The sequence below is a fragment of the Manis javanica genome, chromosome 15, assembly GCF_040802235.1.
Source record: "Manis javanica isolate MJ-LG chromosome 15, MJ_LKY, whole genome shotgun sequence".
NCBI classification, from domain to species: Eukaryota; Metazoa; Chordata; class Mammalia; order Pholidota; family Manidae; genus Manis; species Manis javanica.
This window is the reverse complement of record NC_133170.1, coordinates 4,655,041-4,672,802: the sequence shown is the minus strand read 5'-3', so window position 1 is coordinate 4,672,802 and position 17,762 is coordinate 4,655,041. Positions and strand designations below refer to the sequence as shown.

The following is a 17,762-nucleotide window of genomic DNA, read 5'->3' as shown; positions in this document are numbered from 1 at the left end:
TCATTAAAATCTGGGACAAGTGCCTGAAGGAGTTCTACCAGATCAGGGGTTTAGGTATAAGTTGGTTAAAATGGAGTTCAGTTCATGCTGGCGTGAAAACTTCACATTTTAATGGAAAAATGTATTATTACTTTCGATAAACTTGTGAAGGAGCTATCAGAGGACAGCTAATGGATAAGTAGGAATTCACTTGCATATATGGAAAAGATTAGAAAATTATATGATGCAAACATGTAAAGACAACAGCTCCTGTGTCATCACAGAAATAATAAATGAAATGGGAAGAAGAATTTAAAGATAAAAGATATCTTAAGTGAGAAAGGTTTTGTCTTATTCAGCTGTTACAGAAAACACACGTAACCAACCAGCATTTACTTTAGAATTGACATCTGGTTCAAACACAGTAAGATTCCTGCCCTGCTTTGTAAAGAAGTTTTATGGTTCTAAGATTCCACTGTTGGAAGAGCTTTGCGAAAAAAAAATGCTCCAAACTTGCTTCTATATTATTCCACTTAAAAACAAAACATACATTGAAAAGTGAGTTTATGAACACAAGTTTTTCAGTCAAGGAAGAATAAAGAATGATTATTCTTTTTACCTTTGTACCTTTAACTCAAAATTTAACAGCAAAATGTGACCCTCAGTACGTTCAAACTGATCTTCCAGTTTTGGTTTCTAGTCACATTCCAGTTGCTACTTGCACTCACAGCATTAAGTTCTTTTTAAAAAACTTTTTGTCTAGAACCTTCTTACTTGTTCTGTCACACGTACCGAGGTGATACTGGTATGTTTTGTGAAAGGTTAACGTGTCGTCATTAGAGAAAAGTTTATAACCGAATTCTTCATCCAGGTGCTTACCTGCTAAACTACCAAAGGTAAGCTTTCGGCGGCCTACTTTCTCCACAAGCCAGACTCCCACAAGCGTGAAAATGAAATTTGTGAAGGCTGTGACGGAAGCCAGCCATATCGCCAGTCTGTCATCTTCTACCCCAGACATCTGCAGAATGGTGGCACTGTAGTACCTGCCAGGCAAGAATGAGACAACTGTTGTTGACACTTACTCAAAGAAACAGTAATTCCTGGAGCAAAATACCTAGCCGATCTAAAAAAGACCATGAAGAGCAACAGCAATAACATCAAATTAAAATAGGAACTCATGCAAGTTGTTCAGAGGATCCCAATATAGGGACTGTATTCAGATAAATTTATCTTGAACTTTGTAAAATCAAGAAAACATACCCAAGCAACTGGAGAGAGGGCTGAAGGGTTCACAAGTGAAATGGACCTCACGACTAGGGGCAGGGGTAGCTGCCAGTTTCACTAAGACTGTCGAGGATAAGCTCCAAGCCCACAGAATGAAACAGAAATCATCACACCCTGTGAATTCACGTACTCAAGGAATAGAGAGACTGACTGCGTGTAACGAGGGAAGTGTGATCTGAGGCAGAAATCTGGTACAAGTTAGGGAATCTCTTCCAGGAAGACACTAGGTGTAGGAATGTGCTGGTTGACCTGGCAGCCTGTAAGGAGATAAGAAACTGACATGATGTATGAGAGTGGTTTCCTGGTTTTGTGGTTCCTGCAGAAGTGTGCCCTTCGATGAGCTAAATCCCTGGCACAGTCTGCGTGCTTAGGTTCTGCCCACTTGCTTCCAGGTGAATTCACCGCAGAGCAGCTCTAAAACACCGGAATGCTGGTCTGCTGATCAAGGGGAGATCTGTCTGGAAGGCCTACGGATGACAGGCTTCTCACAGGACATTTCCTTTCTGGTGAAAATATCAGTAGCTACATCAGAAGATTACTTTAAAGCTGCCTATGAAAAGTCATAGAATTCAAATCCTGCAGACATATTTTGCATGGTAGCTTTGTGCAGTTTTTCTGAGCCATCGTAAAACAACAAATTAGTTTTACCCCAAACTGACAGTGGGCATCCAACTGGTATGTTCAATCAAGCTGCATATTTCCATAGTTAAAATCTACAGTTTCTGGATATTGATCAACATTTTCATAATATTTCAAAAATAAAATCTGTTTCAAACACACTTAAGTCTCATTCATTCATCAATGGCTTCTCCTACTTTTTAAATTAATGAAGATCTTATATAAAATATTAACATCAACATGGACTCATTCATCTTAATAAAAAGTGTGTTTTCATTTTTTAAAATAGTAAACCAAACTTATAAATTACTATGCAGCATGAAGGGTGTGTTTTACTGATTGCACTAAAAATTATGCCACCCATTTAAAGATTTCTGAAATCTGACAGCTGTTGTAAAATGAGAAATTCCCTGTGGAACTACTCCCATCATCATAAAAACTGCACATTTTATGGTCAGAGTGTAAAGTGATAATAAAAAATTATGGGAACAATTCATTCCATCTGAATGGTACATTTTCCAAGTTCCCACATACATTATCTCATTCTCATAAAGATCTGTGCAGCAGAGTCAAACCTATACATAGCCACTGAGAAACTATCATAAATAACAAATCAAGAGAGGCAGAAAACAGAATTGGTAAGAGAAAATCCAAATATCTAAAGCCCAAAGAATTTGATACTTGGCATGCTATTCTTACTACATTTTGGTCTTCTGAATATTTTAAGAATAAAAATAGATACATTGCACAAAATAATTCTTACAAATTGAACCATACAAAACTAAACAGAACAGACTATTTCAATGTTTTCATCTTTAATACAATGAAATCATGAAGGTCCAAGTGTTAAATTGAGAGATAGAAAGGGGAGTGGCATCAGACAAAATAAATTGGTCAGTGTCAGAATTTTGTTTAAAATGAAAAATGTTCTTCAGAGATATAAAAACATTTCTTTCATGGTCATAAATTTTAGAAGAATGTAACCAAAGACTGGCCTGGGAATCAGAAACCTGTGCTCTTGCCATCTGTGTGGCACGCTGCCCAGGTCACGTACCATAATTATTTGTTCACTTACTATTTATTTATTGAGAAGCTACTGCATAAGTGACGTGAGGTTCTAAGGTCCCTCAGATGCGGTATCAGACCCAGCTGCTGCCCTCAGGAAGCCTCACAGGTCAGTGTAACAGAATGAAATAGAAATCATTTTAATATCACAAGGTTTACAAGTCAGTGTGGCGTAAAGCACAGACCAAACCATTTTATTTGGTGTGGAAGGTTTTTCATTTTCCAGGGCATTTAATGTCTGGGTTGCGTCTTGAAGAATTCACAGGGGTTTGCCAGCAGGTAGGATGGTCTGGGAGGACTTCGGTGGGGGAGGAAATGACATGCACGAAGAAGAGAAGTGCGGAACCCTTTGCTGGCCTCAGAGAACACAAGGTGCAGAGCAACGGGAAGGACGGCTCAGGCTGCAGCAGGCGCTTCTGATGCGCAGGGGCCCTGGCAGCCAAGCTACGTGTTTGGGCTTTTTTCTATAGAAAAAGATAGAAACCATGAAACGGACTTTAAAGAGGAATAACACAGTTAAATCTGTTCTATGACAAGCTGGCTCTAATGCCAGCCAAGGGGCGGGCTGGAGGCAGACTGAAACAAAGGTGTATTGTTCTGCTCCGTCTCGGGTCACCGCACCGGCGACAGGCACCTGCGGGTTTCTGCCGGGAGCAGCGAGAACAGGGCTGACGGCCTCCCTGTCACTGAGCGCGGCAGCTTCAATCTACACCGACTCTTTCTGGATGGTGGACCTTGAGTTTCGTCTCTGGTTTTCTTTTCTTCAACACTGGTAAATGGATTAGTTTTTACGCTGCCCTAACAAATGCCCACAAGCCTCACGGCGGAGATAACAGAAACTTGTAATCCAACAGCTCTGTGGGTCGGCACCTGACACGGGCGTCACTAAGGGTCAGCAAGCAGAAGGTCTCTCGGCCTGTCTCAGGTTCTGGAAGGCTCCCGTATTCCTGGGCGCATGGGGCCCCTTTTCTCCATCTCAAAGCGAGCAGGTGGGCTAGTGTCTCCTTACTCTGACGTCCTCCTCTGCCTTCCTCTCCTACATTTAAGGGCCTTTGTGATCTCACTGGGGCAGCTCAGACAGTCTAGGATCATCTCCCTATGCTAAGGTAAACTCATTAGAAGAGTTAATTCAATCTGCAACCCGAATTTCCCTTTGCAGGAAATGGCACATGCTCACAGGTTGTGGGGATCGCGATGTGTACACCTTGGGGGTGGGGTCATTATTCTGCTTTATTAATTATTATTATTATTATTATTATTGTTATTAATGCAAAGATGTTACAAGCAAAAGGCCACCAGTTAGAATGAGGTGAGGACAAAGACAAGGGCATTGACTAAAGGGGTAACCAGTTTCAGAAAAATTCAGGCAATCACCATATTCTCTTTCAGAGGGCTGGGGAGACATTATCTAGGTCAGAATAATTCATGAACCTGGTTTTTAAAAGTCAGGGGTAAAGATACATTTCATGTACACTTTGAAGTGTGTGAATTCCAGTGTTTTTGTAAAAGATGCTATCCAGCAACCATTCATGTAATGGGCTACCACTCTATTTGCCATCTTCTAAGCCTTTGTGTAGCAGCTTAAAATTTCAAGGGACAGGGTATTGATTCAAAAGCTACACAGAGAAAAAGACAGTCCTCTTCATAGAAGAACAATCTGAACAACTGAAAAAGGCTTTCTTTCCTTTTTAGACTCAAAGCAGGGAAGCCTTCTCTTTTCAGAATCATTCTATAGGATCTCTCAGACAAGCTATCATTTTCTTCAGAGATTCCCTGGGCAACTTTTGGTCATCTGACACACGCGTCTTTCCCCAGAGAGGAGCTACAAGGCCTGAGGGCGGTGTGTTCTCACAGACCAGCTTCACAGCTCTCTGTGCACGTCTAAGAACAGAAACGGCCAGACTGTCTGTGCGCTGCTATCTCAGAGGATGCTCGAAACCCAGCTTCTAGTCCTGAATTTTAAATCTGAATAAAACCAAAGAATTCTGGGAGATGTGTTGGCTTTGATAATGGTAATCTGTCCTAATGAGAACTTAACTAGCAATGAAAGAATAAATATGAGCACTTCTCTACTTAGCATAATATGGGTATTATTTTCCTCTGTTCCGTATAGTTAAATGAAGGATTTCCTAGGAACTGTGAAATCAAAGTTAATTTTTGTTCCAGCTCCCTGAAGCCATAGCCTGTCTTTTTCACTATTGCCAACACGACAGGGTGAATTTAACAGAAGGATGCACTCAACGATTGTTTGATTTACTGAATTTACCTACCATCAACTTTCAAAAGGGATCAAGAATATTTAATAATAAATACATATAATGCAATCACTAAAACAAAAATTAGAGGCCAATAGAGTAAGATAGAAGATAACTGTACGAAAACTCGGGTTATATAATCACTATAAGCCAGTTCTAAAATTCCTGGCAGCTAAGGCAGAAAAGTAAAGATACTTTGAACTGTCTGACAAAATGAAACATATCAGTTCACAATAACCTTTTTCTGCCATGAAACTATACAGACTTTAGTTTAATGAGTAAAAGCGACATGGAATGTACTCCTCCTGACACTGAGAGCCAGTCTAAGACAGACTGGTGAAATTTAGTTTATTCTAAATTATTCGCAATTATTTTAATTCACACGGCACAAAGGGGATATGATCTAGGGGTGTTCCAGGTTGCTCCCAGATTTGGTCACCTACAAACCTTCTCCTCCTCCCCAGTCTTATGGGTCATGTTCATACTCTCCCAAGACCAAGTTAAATGAGAAAACTGGGACTTAGAGAGCACGGCTGATCAGCCATCAGGGGAGCTCTTGACTTTGATCTCACAGGAGATGGTGACGATCTGAAATTATTACATGTAACGAGGACTTCGATGCAGGAAGTCCAGGATAACCCGAAGAGGAGCTCCATCCCCCGGTGCTCATGGAGCCCAAGAATTCAGTGGGCAAGGGCCCGCTGGAGGGGCGGATGCTGTGGAGGACGGCAGGACTGCTCCGCTCTCAAAGGCAGAGAAGGCACAGACTGACCCGACTTGAAATTCCCTGACATACTCACTCCTCAACTCTCCAAAATGACGATTTCATCTCCTGACGAAAAGGGGGGCTTGTAGAATAAGAGCAAGCAGGGCAATTAGAATGCAATTCTGCGAACAAGGTACCAAGGCGATTTACTTCACTCCGGCACCTGATGCGTGGCACATAAGGAGAAAATGCATTTTTTTCATTTTCTCTTGCTATACTGTAGATGAAGGGACTGTATGGCATGAGTTCGCTGCCCCAGATACCAAAACCAATATCTGGGTTTAATTATTATGACAAGCTTTCTATGAGAAGGGACGTGAACGTTCGTGCTTATTCCATCACCACCAGAGCACCTGGAGGGAAAGCCGCTCTGGTCCCCGTGAGGAGGAGCTGCGGCTTCTCTGGGGCAGCTGATTATTGGCTTCTGTCCTAGGAACGCTGTGCATCACGGAACGGAACACGTCTCCCTTTGTGCATGGGCTGCTACCGCACTCAGAGCAACACGATTCCCAACTTCAGTGTGAACTGAGAACCATCTGGACATTGCAACATTGCAACAAATGCAAGCTCCCCAGTTGTCCACCCTCTTTGCTCACCCCCACCCACCATCCTGATTCATTTCCAAAGATTCTAACGCATAATGCAGGAGGTTCCCAGACCACTTCCAAACAGACAGGCTTTGGGACCTGGTTGGCACACACAATGTCACACAGCAACTTTCCTGTGCAGAAATCATTTTGTCCCACTTCTTAAGTCACTAACTTTAAATTTATTTTGCCTATTGCCTCTATAAGTTCAATTAAGCCCTCAAATTTTTTCTGCAGTAAGGGAGAGCTGAAAGGAGTAAAGACTTTTGAAGTAGTATGAATAAATCTTATTTTTCCTATTCCAAATACTAGGGAAAGAAAACTGATCAATTTTTTTGCAGAGGAACTAGTTGAGCTGTGATAGCCCTGGGCAAAAAAAGACTGCAGGAAGAGGCGTGCCACGCCAATGTGACATTAAATTGTACGTTTGGCTGCTCACCTATGCAGGCACTTTGCCGGCCCCATGCCCTCTGACGTTCAAGCGGAAAGCCCTAAACCTGCACTTGCGTCATTTCAAGGGCATGCACGTGGGGCCATCACATGCGTGTTCAATTATTAGCAGAACCACAGGACCTTTCACACATGACAAGAATCTGCCTCTGTGCACCCATGAAGTGTGACCTGAAGAAGAAGCAATTATCAATGAGCCAATGTACACTTACTGAGGTGATAACAATGTGAAAGGCATTCATTTCGATTTGCTGATACTACAGAGAAGCTCTGAGTAGTCTTGGAGAATTAGGAAAACACTTCCGAGCTCAATACCTTTGTGTGTAAATTGGCCGTGGTGTTTTGATTTTCCACTTTCCTTTAGGCATGCAGAATTGTATTTTAGAAATGGCCCTCTTACTTGTTTCTTATGATGAAAATTGAAAGCTTTGTTAAAAAAAAAACCAATAGAAAAACAACAAGGATAATAATGACTAACATATAGAACAATTTCTGTTTTAGAGTGAGAACTGATAGCAGAACTCACCTCCTGATTAAAGAGGTAAACGAGATGTAACGTCTATTGAGCACTTACTATATGCCGAGGGGTATCCACGTGTGTGTGCTCTGCTCATTCTGCACCATTCCACCCCAAAAACACCTTACGAAAATGCAGGCTTGACAAAGAGTCAAAGCTACGTATTTTTAGGGTATGATTAACTCAACCTAAAAGCTCTACATTCCATTCTCATGCATACTCAGGATCCCAGAGAGAATGTTACGGGAATTCTCACTCAGTTCATTCACTCTAGGCACAGAGCAAAACACAAACCCCTCGGCATATTTACCACTTTGCATTTTTTTTTCTGTATAACACATAGTGTCGTTTTCTATAGCTAAAACCTCTTGTCTAGTTTAGCACTTTTGCTGATAAATAAGTTATTTTAAAATTCATAAAAATCACAAAATTGCGTTCAGTTAGAAAGACACCTCCAGATGGGCCTACCCAGGGTATGATGTCAGGGAAATGTGCCACCCTGTTAGGAGGGTGCATTGTACTAGCCTGTCCCTGAGGCTATGTCAGCTAAACTCTCCTCTCCACTGAGGGCTCTGGCTTACAGGGGCATATACATAGCAAATCGTAGGCAGAGGGTAGGGAGAGACCCAAGAAAGGGGCGGCCCATTCCAGGGGGGCGGGCAGCAGTTTTTGGGAAGGAGGGAACTCACCAGGCTTCTCACACAGCTGCAAGGCAGTCGTTTCCACGCCTGTCCCCTGGAATCAAGTCTACACAGGGGCCTTCACTGGGTTCACTCACTCATCCCATCCAGGGGGCCTCAATGCCACATTTCTACCCCAAGGCTGCATCCCTGGAGCAGCTTCTAGGAGTGGGAAAGGCAAGCTCAATGCACATTCCAAAAACAGGGGGTGGGGCGGGGGGACTCCAACTGCCACGGTCCATCTGCGGTCAACTGGCTGTCATGTCTTCCTGATGACGCCCTCCAACCCTAGCAGGTGGGGACCTGGTTTGTCATATCCCAGCCCCAGTCCTCACGCCCGACAGGACTGCCTCCCTCTGCCAGCATGCGTGTTGTGTACCACCTGGTCAGGTTCCCAAAGGTGCAGCCTCGTTAGCATCTAAGGATTGTGTCTCACGTGGAATTCTTCTAGAAGGGGAAGGCCTCCCCACACAGGTTCATGTGCATTTCTGGCTTTGACCTTATACTTTTGCTACTCCTGTGGTGCCCCACTGGAAGGGCACCTGACGGAAATACCTTTCTACAGTGGTCCTGCTTGTTTGTGTGACTAAGGTGTCAGCCCAATGCTGGGTATGTGGGCAGCTGCCCCCCTTCTAGCTCATCAGGATTGCCATATGGGTATTCACCCCAGGTAAGGGACAGGAAGGCCCTAAAGCCAAACATCAGGGGAGAACAAGCTAGGACCCAGGCCCTTAATTCCTCTAATATTACCAGTACTGCCTGGCCTGTGGCACCCCCCCCCCCCCCCCGTCAGTAACACAGGGCATTCTGTCAGTCTAACCATACAGCCATCAAACTCCTGACTGGATGGGTCCTAAAATTACCACTATTACAGGTCAGGATGGTTATGCTCAGATTGGGATGGATTTAGGTGGCTTACCCCAGGTTGTAGACGTTTGAGCTCCCAGGCACCCCTATGCTGGGAAAATGGAAAAATCACTTGAACAGAACTAACCCAACAGAATCAGGAATGTGGGAGGGTATCTCCGGAACTGTGTAGCCACTCCCTCCTGGTAAAGAAAGTGACTGGTTGGCCCTGACTGGTCCTGCTGGCAGGGTGTTTACTGAGCGGCTGTCAACGGCCACAGATCTCTGACCGTGGCTTCCCCCTGGGTAGCTGGGCCGCTGCACCCTGGGGTTGCCCTGAGCACAGGGGAGAATCCACCCCACACTAGCAACCCTTGCCAACCTCCCTCTCAGGACCAGGGGGCACATTGTGTTTCCCATTGGTGTGACCACTGCTCCTCTCAGTTCCCTGCACTGCCCGGAGGACCACACCGTCCGCAGAAGCCCTTACCAGTTCCCAGCAGGCCTGAATGACCCGCCAACAAGGCCCGTCCTCACTGAGCCACGACGTCCCGCCAGGAAAGCTGTCCTCTGGGACGGCGTGGCCCCGGGAGTGGGCACTGCCTCCCAAGGACCCTCCGCGTCACCCAAACACCGCGGTGTGTTCGTCGGTGAGTCCACTGATGTATCGCCTTTGCCCCGTCACATGAGGACACAAGCGGCACCCCGAGTGATCTGTCCCCCAGCCCAGGGGACTTAGTGAACCAATGGCTTGGATCACGGGGCTCTTGCTGGAAAAAGTTGTCACTGATTTGGGGACTTACTGTCTTAATCTATGTTTTCTCCTGCAGGTCCTGTGTTGTTGCTGTGGCATCTGCGTCTAATGCAGCCAGCCAGCCACTAGATGAGCCACCCCCGTCCTGAAGTGACCCTCTGCTGACTGCTCAGGGGCATCCTCGGCGCCAGGCCTTTAGGAAGACGGGGTGGCCGGCTGCAAACGAGCTGGACCTTGGCTCGTACTCAAAATGTGTTCACAGTGGCACATCAAGGAAGCTAGTCACCACAGAGATCCTTCTGAATACTGCATGTTTTTCTATTTGCAACTATTAAAAAGCAATCAAAATTTTGTAAAAAAATACTAATTAATAACTGATGGGATGTAACTCTATATCCTGACTCATATGGCAAGGATCTACTTATATCTGAATAAAAACAACCAAAATTATTCCAGGATTTCAAATAACCAAAGGTACGGACTATTTTTCTTTTGAGAAGTTAAATGTGCTTACTTCTCAAAAACACAAGTGGGGATTCATTAAATAAAATGAAAATTTACCCCATATTGAACAATACAACTTAAATGTTAGTTTTGACTGGTTTGAGAAATATTTATAAACATAAACAAGATGAAGGGATTGCTCTTATTTTTGCTAAAAGCAGACTAGATGTCAGCTCACATTGTCATAGTACCTCATTTTCAAGTTCATTAGGCCTAATCTATCTTTCTGCAGATCATATGTGTGATTGTTTACTTATTTATCACTTACACATCACCAATTCAAATCCCAAAATGTGTTGTCAACCTCATATTTGTCGCTAAATTTTTCATTATGCATTTCTCAATTACTATTTTATTCAGAGAAATTGGCAGGTTCTCACGCTTATATTAAATGAGAAATTTTAAGATCCATTAATCCAAGTACATAGAGTCTTGCACTTTAGCAATTTGCTCTGTATTTTATAATTGTGAGAGTGTGAAGGTATGTAGCATACTCACATCGTCATACACTTGAAGTAACTATAGGCAGAGTTTATGCTTTAGTGGCAAAATATTTTACTTGAAGGCCTAAAACCTCATTTGTTCTTATTATTCAATATTTCTAAAAATCCCATATGACTATTTCAACTGAAAAATAAGTACAAATCTTCCTATCTTTACCAACATCCACTTCTAATATGTCTTTGGCCAATAATATTTTATAATTCTATATAGTAATCAAGTTAAAATTGCTACTGGGGAGTATAGACTCTTCACTCTGCAAAATAATCCAAGTCACTAATATTAATATATATTTGTATCACTTTTTAGTCTTCAATCAGGCAGTTGTCAGGCATATACAAGAGTTCTTTGTAATAAAGAAGTAAGAAGAATATCATTCATCTTACAGGATAATGTTGGAAATCTGTTTATCTTAAAAAAAACCAGAGATATAAATGAAGATGCATGTAGTAGGAAGTTCATTAGAGCATTGTCATTATTATGTATTATTTATAAGGCTAAAAAAACCCTAAAACAACACATCGTGGCTGGCAGAGTAATGGTCTCCCAAAGAAGTCCTTATCCTAGTTCCCAGAATTTGTGAATATGTTTCTCTGCAAAAGAAAAGTAAGGTTGCAGATGCAATTAAGGGTTCTAATCAGTTGGGTTTGAGATAGGCAGATTATTATGGATTATTCAGGTGGACCCAATGCAACCACAATAATCTTCAAAGGGAAAGAGGGAGGCAGAAAAGAGTGGGAGAGAGAGAAGACTATTAGGAGGTCAGAGTGCCGTGATGTGAGGACTCAGCTTGCCTCTGCTGACTGTGAAGATGGATTGTGGGGTGGTGGTGGGGGGCAGGAGCCCAGGAAAGCCTTTAGAAGCTCACACAGGCACGGGAATGGATTCTCCCCTGGAGATTCCAGCATGGACTGCAGGCTTGCTGACATCTTGATTTGAGCCCAGTGAAATCCCTGTCAGATTCCTGGCATGTGGTATTGTAAGATAATTAATTTGTGGGTTTTTTTAAGCCACTAAGTTTGTGGTATCGCAGCTGCAACACAAGCCTCATATATATATAATGATATCCTACATTGTGGGACTGGTTAGCCAAATTATGACCTTGTCATACAAAAGAATGCTACAAAGCTATTAAAAACATGTTTTAAAATAATAACAGCATGGGAAAACAATAACATACTATTATTAAGTAAAAACCTATAAAAGGGTATAACAACACGATTTTAATTCTGTAAGTCAAACTATACACGCATACATGAAAACTGAAATGTCATCTGGGAGGTGGGATTATGCATAATTTTAATTTCTTTCTTTTTTACTTTTTCATCTGTTAACAATGGATTTCATTATGAATTTAAAAAAATCGCAATAGAAAAGTGCTAGGTACCTAAATTACCAAGGGTCTTTCAAAGTTTCAAATGTACATCTTTCAGAGCTGACTGTGAAGATGTGTGTAAGATGCTTCCCCTCTGGAAACCTCTCCCAGCCACTCCCCGAACTCCTCTACTATTCGAATCAGGCGGCCGAGCTCCCCGCCCGCTCTGCGATCGTATTAACCTCGCGTGTCTGCGCAGGCAGGCAGCAGCCTCTTTACTTTTCTGATGCTCCCGGGCATTTCTCAATGAACCTGAGGGACACCCCATTTTGCTCAGTACTGTCTGTTCCTATCCATTCACAGACTGGCTTAGAAGTAAGATTATGAATATTTTAGGCTAAAGAAGATGAGGGGTTTATGGCTCATTTAAAGAAAGCATATGGGCACCTCTAGCATATTTACTCAGCCCCACTGCTTGTTCAGTGACGGGAGCCATGAATGTATGTTGCCTCATGGAAATAATTTGCCATTTGGAAATAACAGACGTCATTTTCTGCAGGCCCACTTTACGGCGGACAGTGCTTAAGATATGCATTATTAGTCTACATTCTAGGAACCTGGAAGCTCAGAGAGGTTAGGAACTTGTCTGAGATAGTGGTGGGGCTGGGCTCACACTGGGGCTCATTCTACAGAATCACACTCTGTGTAAATCCATATGGGCTCAACACGTACCTACAGTCTTTACTAAACATTCAGCTGAGAACATGTCTCTCCTTTACTGTGAATTTGCCATTTTTTTAAAGTGGTCTGAGCATTGTCATTAGTTTCTATGGTTCTTTCTGTTTTTATAGAAGTTTGTATATACTGTAGGTGGAAAATAATCTTTCTCTTTGGAAATATATTTATCTCAATAATGAATAAGGGTTTGTTACTAGGTTTAATCAAGTCCGTTCATTCATACATTAATTCTACTCTCCTGTGGAGAACAGATGTATTTAGCGACTTCTGTCCTCGAAAGTTTGCAAATCGCCAAAGAGCATGTTCTCTCCTGCACTCACGTTCCCACCTCTGCTCACATAGTGCACCGCTTATGCTATAATAAAGAGAGCCTGGGCTCAGAGAGAGCCATGGCCACACTTGCCTAATGAGGTGTCTCTTCCCCTTTACTGATAAATCAATGCATTAAACAATAAACCTATTTCTTTGAACAGATTCTCAAGAATCTACCTCTCACCTCAACCACAGAAAACAGCAATTAATACATATAAATAGTCCAGCTAATTAATAGGGACCTGGTTAATTTTCTTTAAAAACAAGCAAGATGCCGTATTTGTTCCAAAGTGGTGATAGAAAAGCTCCCTATAACAGGAGGGATACAAATTTCTCTCTAAAATGAGGATATAAACATATGATGAAAAGCAAGCAGAGTACAATCAGCCAAAATAATATTAGATTTTCTATCTTTTACATAAACCAAAGTCATAGAGTGTCATCATCACATTAACAAGAAAAAAGAATGCAAATGCTGACATCATATCAATGATTCAACAAACTTTATATTCAAAAAAGAAAATTAGAAAATGTAAGTAGATTCTAACTTTGATGTTACAATCTGACTGAATTGCTCAAAATTCCATTAAGACATTTCCATATTAGTAAGGCAAACCCCACGATAATCCACTCTTTGCATGTTCTCTTCTGAGAAAGACAGTCCCCAGATTAGAGAGACACCAGCGAGAGTTGAGAATAAGAAAGTCAAACCATATTCAGTCATTTGAAGTAGGTTTGCCAATTTTCTAGGAAAATGCTGGGTGACATTTTAAGTGGATAGTTGGTTTTTATTCCAATTATTTATTTTATCTATGTCTGTTTTACAGAAAATAACACATTCATTTGAAATATTACAGATCTTTTCTAATAAAAATAAAAAATTCAGGGTTAATTTAAACATAAGAAGTTAAGAGTCCAACTAGAAAAGCTGATTTTTTTGTGCCATAAACAATATGTAATTTCTGGGGTGGGTGAGGTTTTTGTGGGAGGAATCTTAGACTTGGTTTTAAAGTCTCCATTTTCAGGTTATTTATTCACTAAATTAAAAAGGAAACTAAATAAAAAAGGAATTAAATGCATATCCTTTTCCCATTCACTAGGCTTTCAACTTGCTGGACAGTGGAATGGAAATCTAATGGTATATTCTGGCTTTTCTAATTTTAACTACAAAGATGGGGGTGTCATAAAAGAAAAAGAAAACGAAGAAGAGACAAACTAGTTCTAATGCTTAAAATTGTATTTTCTGCAATTTATTTTGAGCCCACAAAATAGTATCTTCAGATTCTGTTAATAACTGAAAATAGGAGATTTCAATTTTTGAACTCATAAGCAACATAGAATTGAAAAAGTAAACCCATTCTTTGTTAAAGAATGGTATTTTTACAGCTAAGTAATGTGTTAGTAGGGAATAACATAAATGTTGGAAAGTGGTAAAATATATAGTATTTTAAAAAGCAAAGCAATCAACTTGTAAATATTTCAGTATGTTTGGTAGGCAGATAGTACATCACAGTAAATGTTTAGTTCAATTTCAATGTTTTTGCAAACACAGCTGAACATGGTCAGGCCAGCACTCTGCTAGCTGCAGCGCCACGTCACGTCGTCCTTGCACAGAGCAGGAGCTCTATTAGCTAAACTGAAAATGAAGGACTCTGAAAGCCTCCGAAGTCTTCAACTGTTATAAAAAAGATGGCCATCATAGCTTTTCAGTTAAAATTTTACTTTACTGAATTCTAATTCACTGAATACTGGTTATCCATTATGTTCGATCTGATTAACAGGACATTCATTAACACAATGAGTAACAGTTGATTACGGCAATACAGTGTTGAATTTTTTTTCTGATCCATCATCACACTCAGAAGCAAGCTACTAAAACCTTTCAGGAAAAGATTTACTTGCTCTAAGAAAAGAATGTCAAGGGAAAAAATTAGCCTTCAAGTCTACAAAAATAATTTGTCTTGATGAATGGATTTATCTTAGGTATTGCAGTGGTTAAACCCAGACCATAGCTGAGACATTAAAAGTTCTAACACCAAAATGATTAAAGGGGCAAGATAAAATCAAACTATTCTTTCTGGGCTACTTTAAACAGATACCTATTAAAGACAACTAATTATTTTAGGGCAAACAACTAAAGCAGACATCAACAGTGATTAAGTTCCAGGCTCATGGAAGGAGACTGACGTTGGGTGGCAATAACAGGTCAGAGTGGATCAGAGGTAAAGGTTAGGGAGTAAAGCAGGGAGATGCACCGAAGGGGAAGAAGAGGGAAAGGAAGCAAAGAGGAAAGTAAAGGTTCAGGGAAGAAAGAAAAAAAGGAATCACCAAGTGCTCAGAACTGTCCTAACTATGCTGCAAGGAGTGCTGGCGAGCAGACCCTGTACGTACGCCTGCGCGTTAAGAGGCACTCTGCGACCGTGACCTAAATCCCTCAGGAAGAGAGGGGACTGCGAGCAGCAGACTCTGAGTGACAGGTGGTGGCTGCCATTCTTGGATTCACCTCAGGATGTGACTGAACTGCACAAGTTATTTTTCCAAGAAAAATACAATTTCTAAGAAAATAACAATGTTCAACAGGGCTTACATAGCCCCCAAGTTTTCTTAGAAATTGAAGATTTCAGGTGTTTTACAGTATATCCTAGTAAAACACCTTACAATTCATATTTGCTGCCATTTTTCACATAAAAGCTTCAAATTATATAACACTTTTATTGAGAAACAAATGATTTTGCCAATAGGGAGCTAAAAATAGTGGCAATTTTTATAACTGTTACACACATGGGAAAAACGCATATCCTTTTCCCATTTACTAGGATTTCAACTTGCTAGACAGTGGAATGGAAATCTAATGGTATATTCTGGCTTTTCTAATTTTAACTACAAAGATGGGGGTGTCATAAAAGAAAAAGAAAACAAAGAAGAGACAAACTAGTTCTAATGCTTAGCTCAACGCTTATTTTCCTGAGGGCATGCAGTTGGTATCGACTGCTAGTTATTTTTTTTAATCAGCACTCCTGTGAATTAGAGGCTTCTGGAATAAGAGACATAGTACGCCTTTTGGTCAGTCTGTCTGCACTCGAATCCATTTTCCATCCATTAAAAGTAGAGGATGGTGACAGGTGAAATCTGTGTGGCTAGCACACGTTAAGAACAAAAAGAGCAGATTACGCACTTCGAAAGAACATGGTCAAGCTGCTGAAGCTGCCACGGACTGCAAGGGAAACCCCAAATGGAGTCTCAGCATCTCACCACCCTGCTTCTCAGCCAGCGGCTGCACCAGTTCTCAGCCGCCTACTGCCTGTACGTAGGGAGAGACGCGGCAGTTCCACTGCCACAACCAGGAGGGTGGAGATGTTTTAACATTTCTGCAGGGAAGGGCAGCTGGACTTCAAGCTTGAACTGACCAGTCAGGCAGTGCTGCCCAACAGAACTTCCTGTGTGATGATGGAAGTGCTTCGTATCTGCTCTGTCCCCCCTGAGAGCTACTGTCACAGGCAGCTTGTGAGCACTGGAAATACAGCAAGTGCTGCTGAGGAAGTGAGTTCTTAATTTTATTTAATTCCCATTAATTTTCATTAAAATAGTCACATGTGGCCAGTGGCTATTTCACTGACAGAACAGACAGAAATCTGTAATCAGGCCCAAATGAAGTAGTAGCTTCAATTTAGGAAAATTAGAAAATACGAGATATTTTTAAGAATCAGTTTATTCTTCTCCACCCATGTCATTATTTACATTTTTATATATTCTTCTAGACTTTTTCTTTTACTGGACATGTAATTAAAACGCATATACATATGCACATACAAGGTAAGTACATATAAATGCAATACATTAGCCATGTTTGATACAGGTCTACAAAATCCCGGGGCTGTTAAGAATCAGCCTACATGAATACATGTAAGTTCATTGTGTGCCTGGCACACAGTAAACACTTGGTGGATGTCACCATTATTAATGACTGCATCCTACACTGTTATATTGAGGTGTCATTATTAAGCAGCCTATCATTATTGGGAATTTAGGTGTTTATTCCTATTTTTGCTCTTATAAAAAAACCCTGCAGTCAACATATTTGTACATCTATTTGTTCCATCTTTAGAAATATTCCCATAGGACACATTTCTAGAGTTGGATTTGATGGGTCAAGTGTCTCTCTTTCAGATTGTGGACAACTATTATCAAACTGCTCCACAGAAAAGAGCCAATGAAAAGATGAGACACTTCTGGAAATGCAGGTGCAGCCTTACAAAGCCCCGTCCCCAGATCATCGGGGTGAAGAGGTGCAGGTGAGGATGACGACTCCGCGGAGCTGGTTGGGTTCTAAGGTCTCAGAATCACTGAGCAAGCCTTCCGACCCACGCTTAGACTACAGGAAACGCCTCTGTGTGTCCTTCCGGGGGCCAGGACACCACATTCTGCCACCGGAGAGCTCCTTGGTGGCCCCGGATTTTTTCCCTCTGTCACCAAACAGATTATTATTTCTTCAGCTAAACTCTAGACGAAGTAGCTGGCTTGTCTTTGGGGCCATTTTACATGTAACATATGTATCTTTAAATGGAGAAATCACACTCACGTCAGCACTACA

At 41.5% G+C, this 17,762-nt stretch overlaps 1 protein-coding gene and 1 long non-coding RNA gene across 2 annotated transcripts in view; one reads left to right on the top strand and one right to left on the bottom strand.

The window, feature by feature from the left end:
* The window catches only part of LOC140846591 (uncharacterized), a 38,930-nt gene extending 25,458 nt beyond the window's left edge, over positions 1-13,472 (top strand). Inside the window, exon 3 of the long non-coding RNA XR_012125831.1 lies at positions 9,878-13,472. This is a non-coding gene — a long non-coding RNA (uncharacterized lncRNA). The remainder of the gene's footprint in view (positions 1-9,877) is intronic.
* The window catches only part of SLC2A13 (solute carrier family 2 member 13), a 244,959-nt gene that overhangs the window by 89,182 nt on the left and 138,015 nt on the right, over positions 1-17,762 (bottom strand). Inside the window, exon 5 of the mRNA XM_037009940.2 lies at positions 859-1,022. Coding sequence (XP_036865835.2) covers positions 859-1,022 — 164 coding nt within the window. The remainder of the gene's footprint in view (positions 1-858; positions 1,023-17,762) is intronic.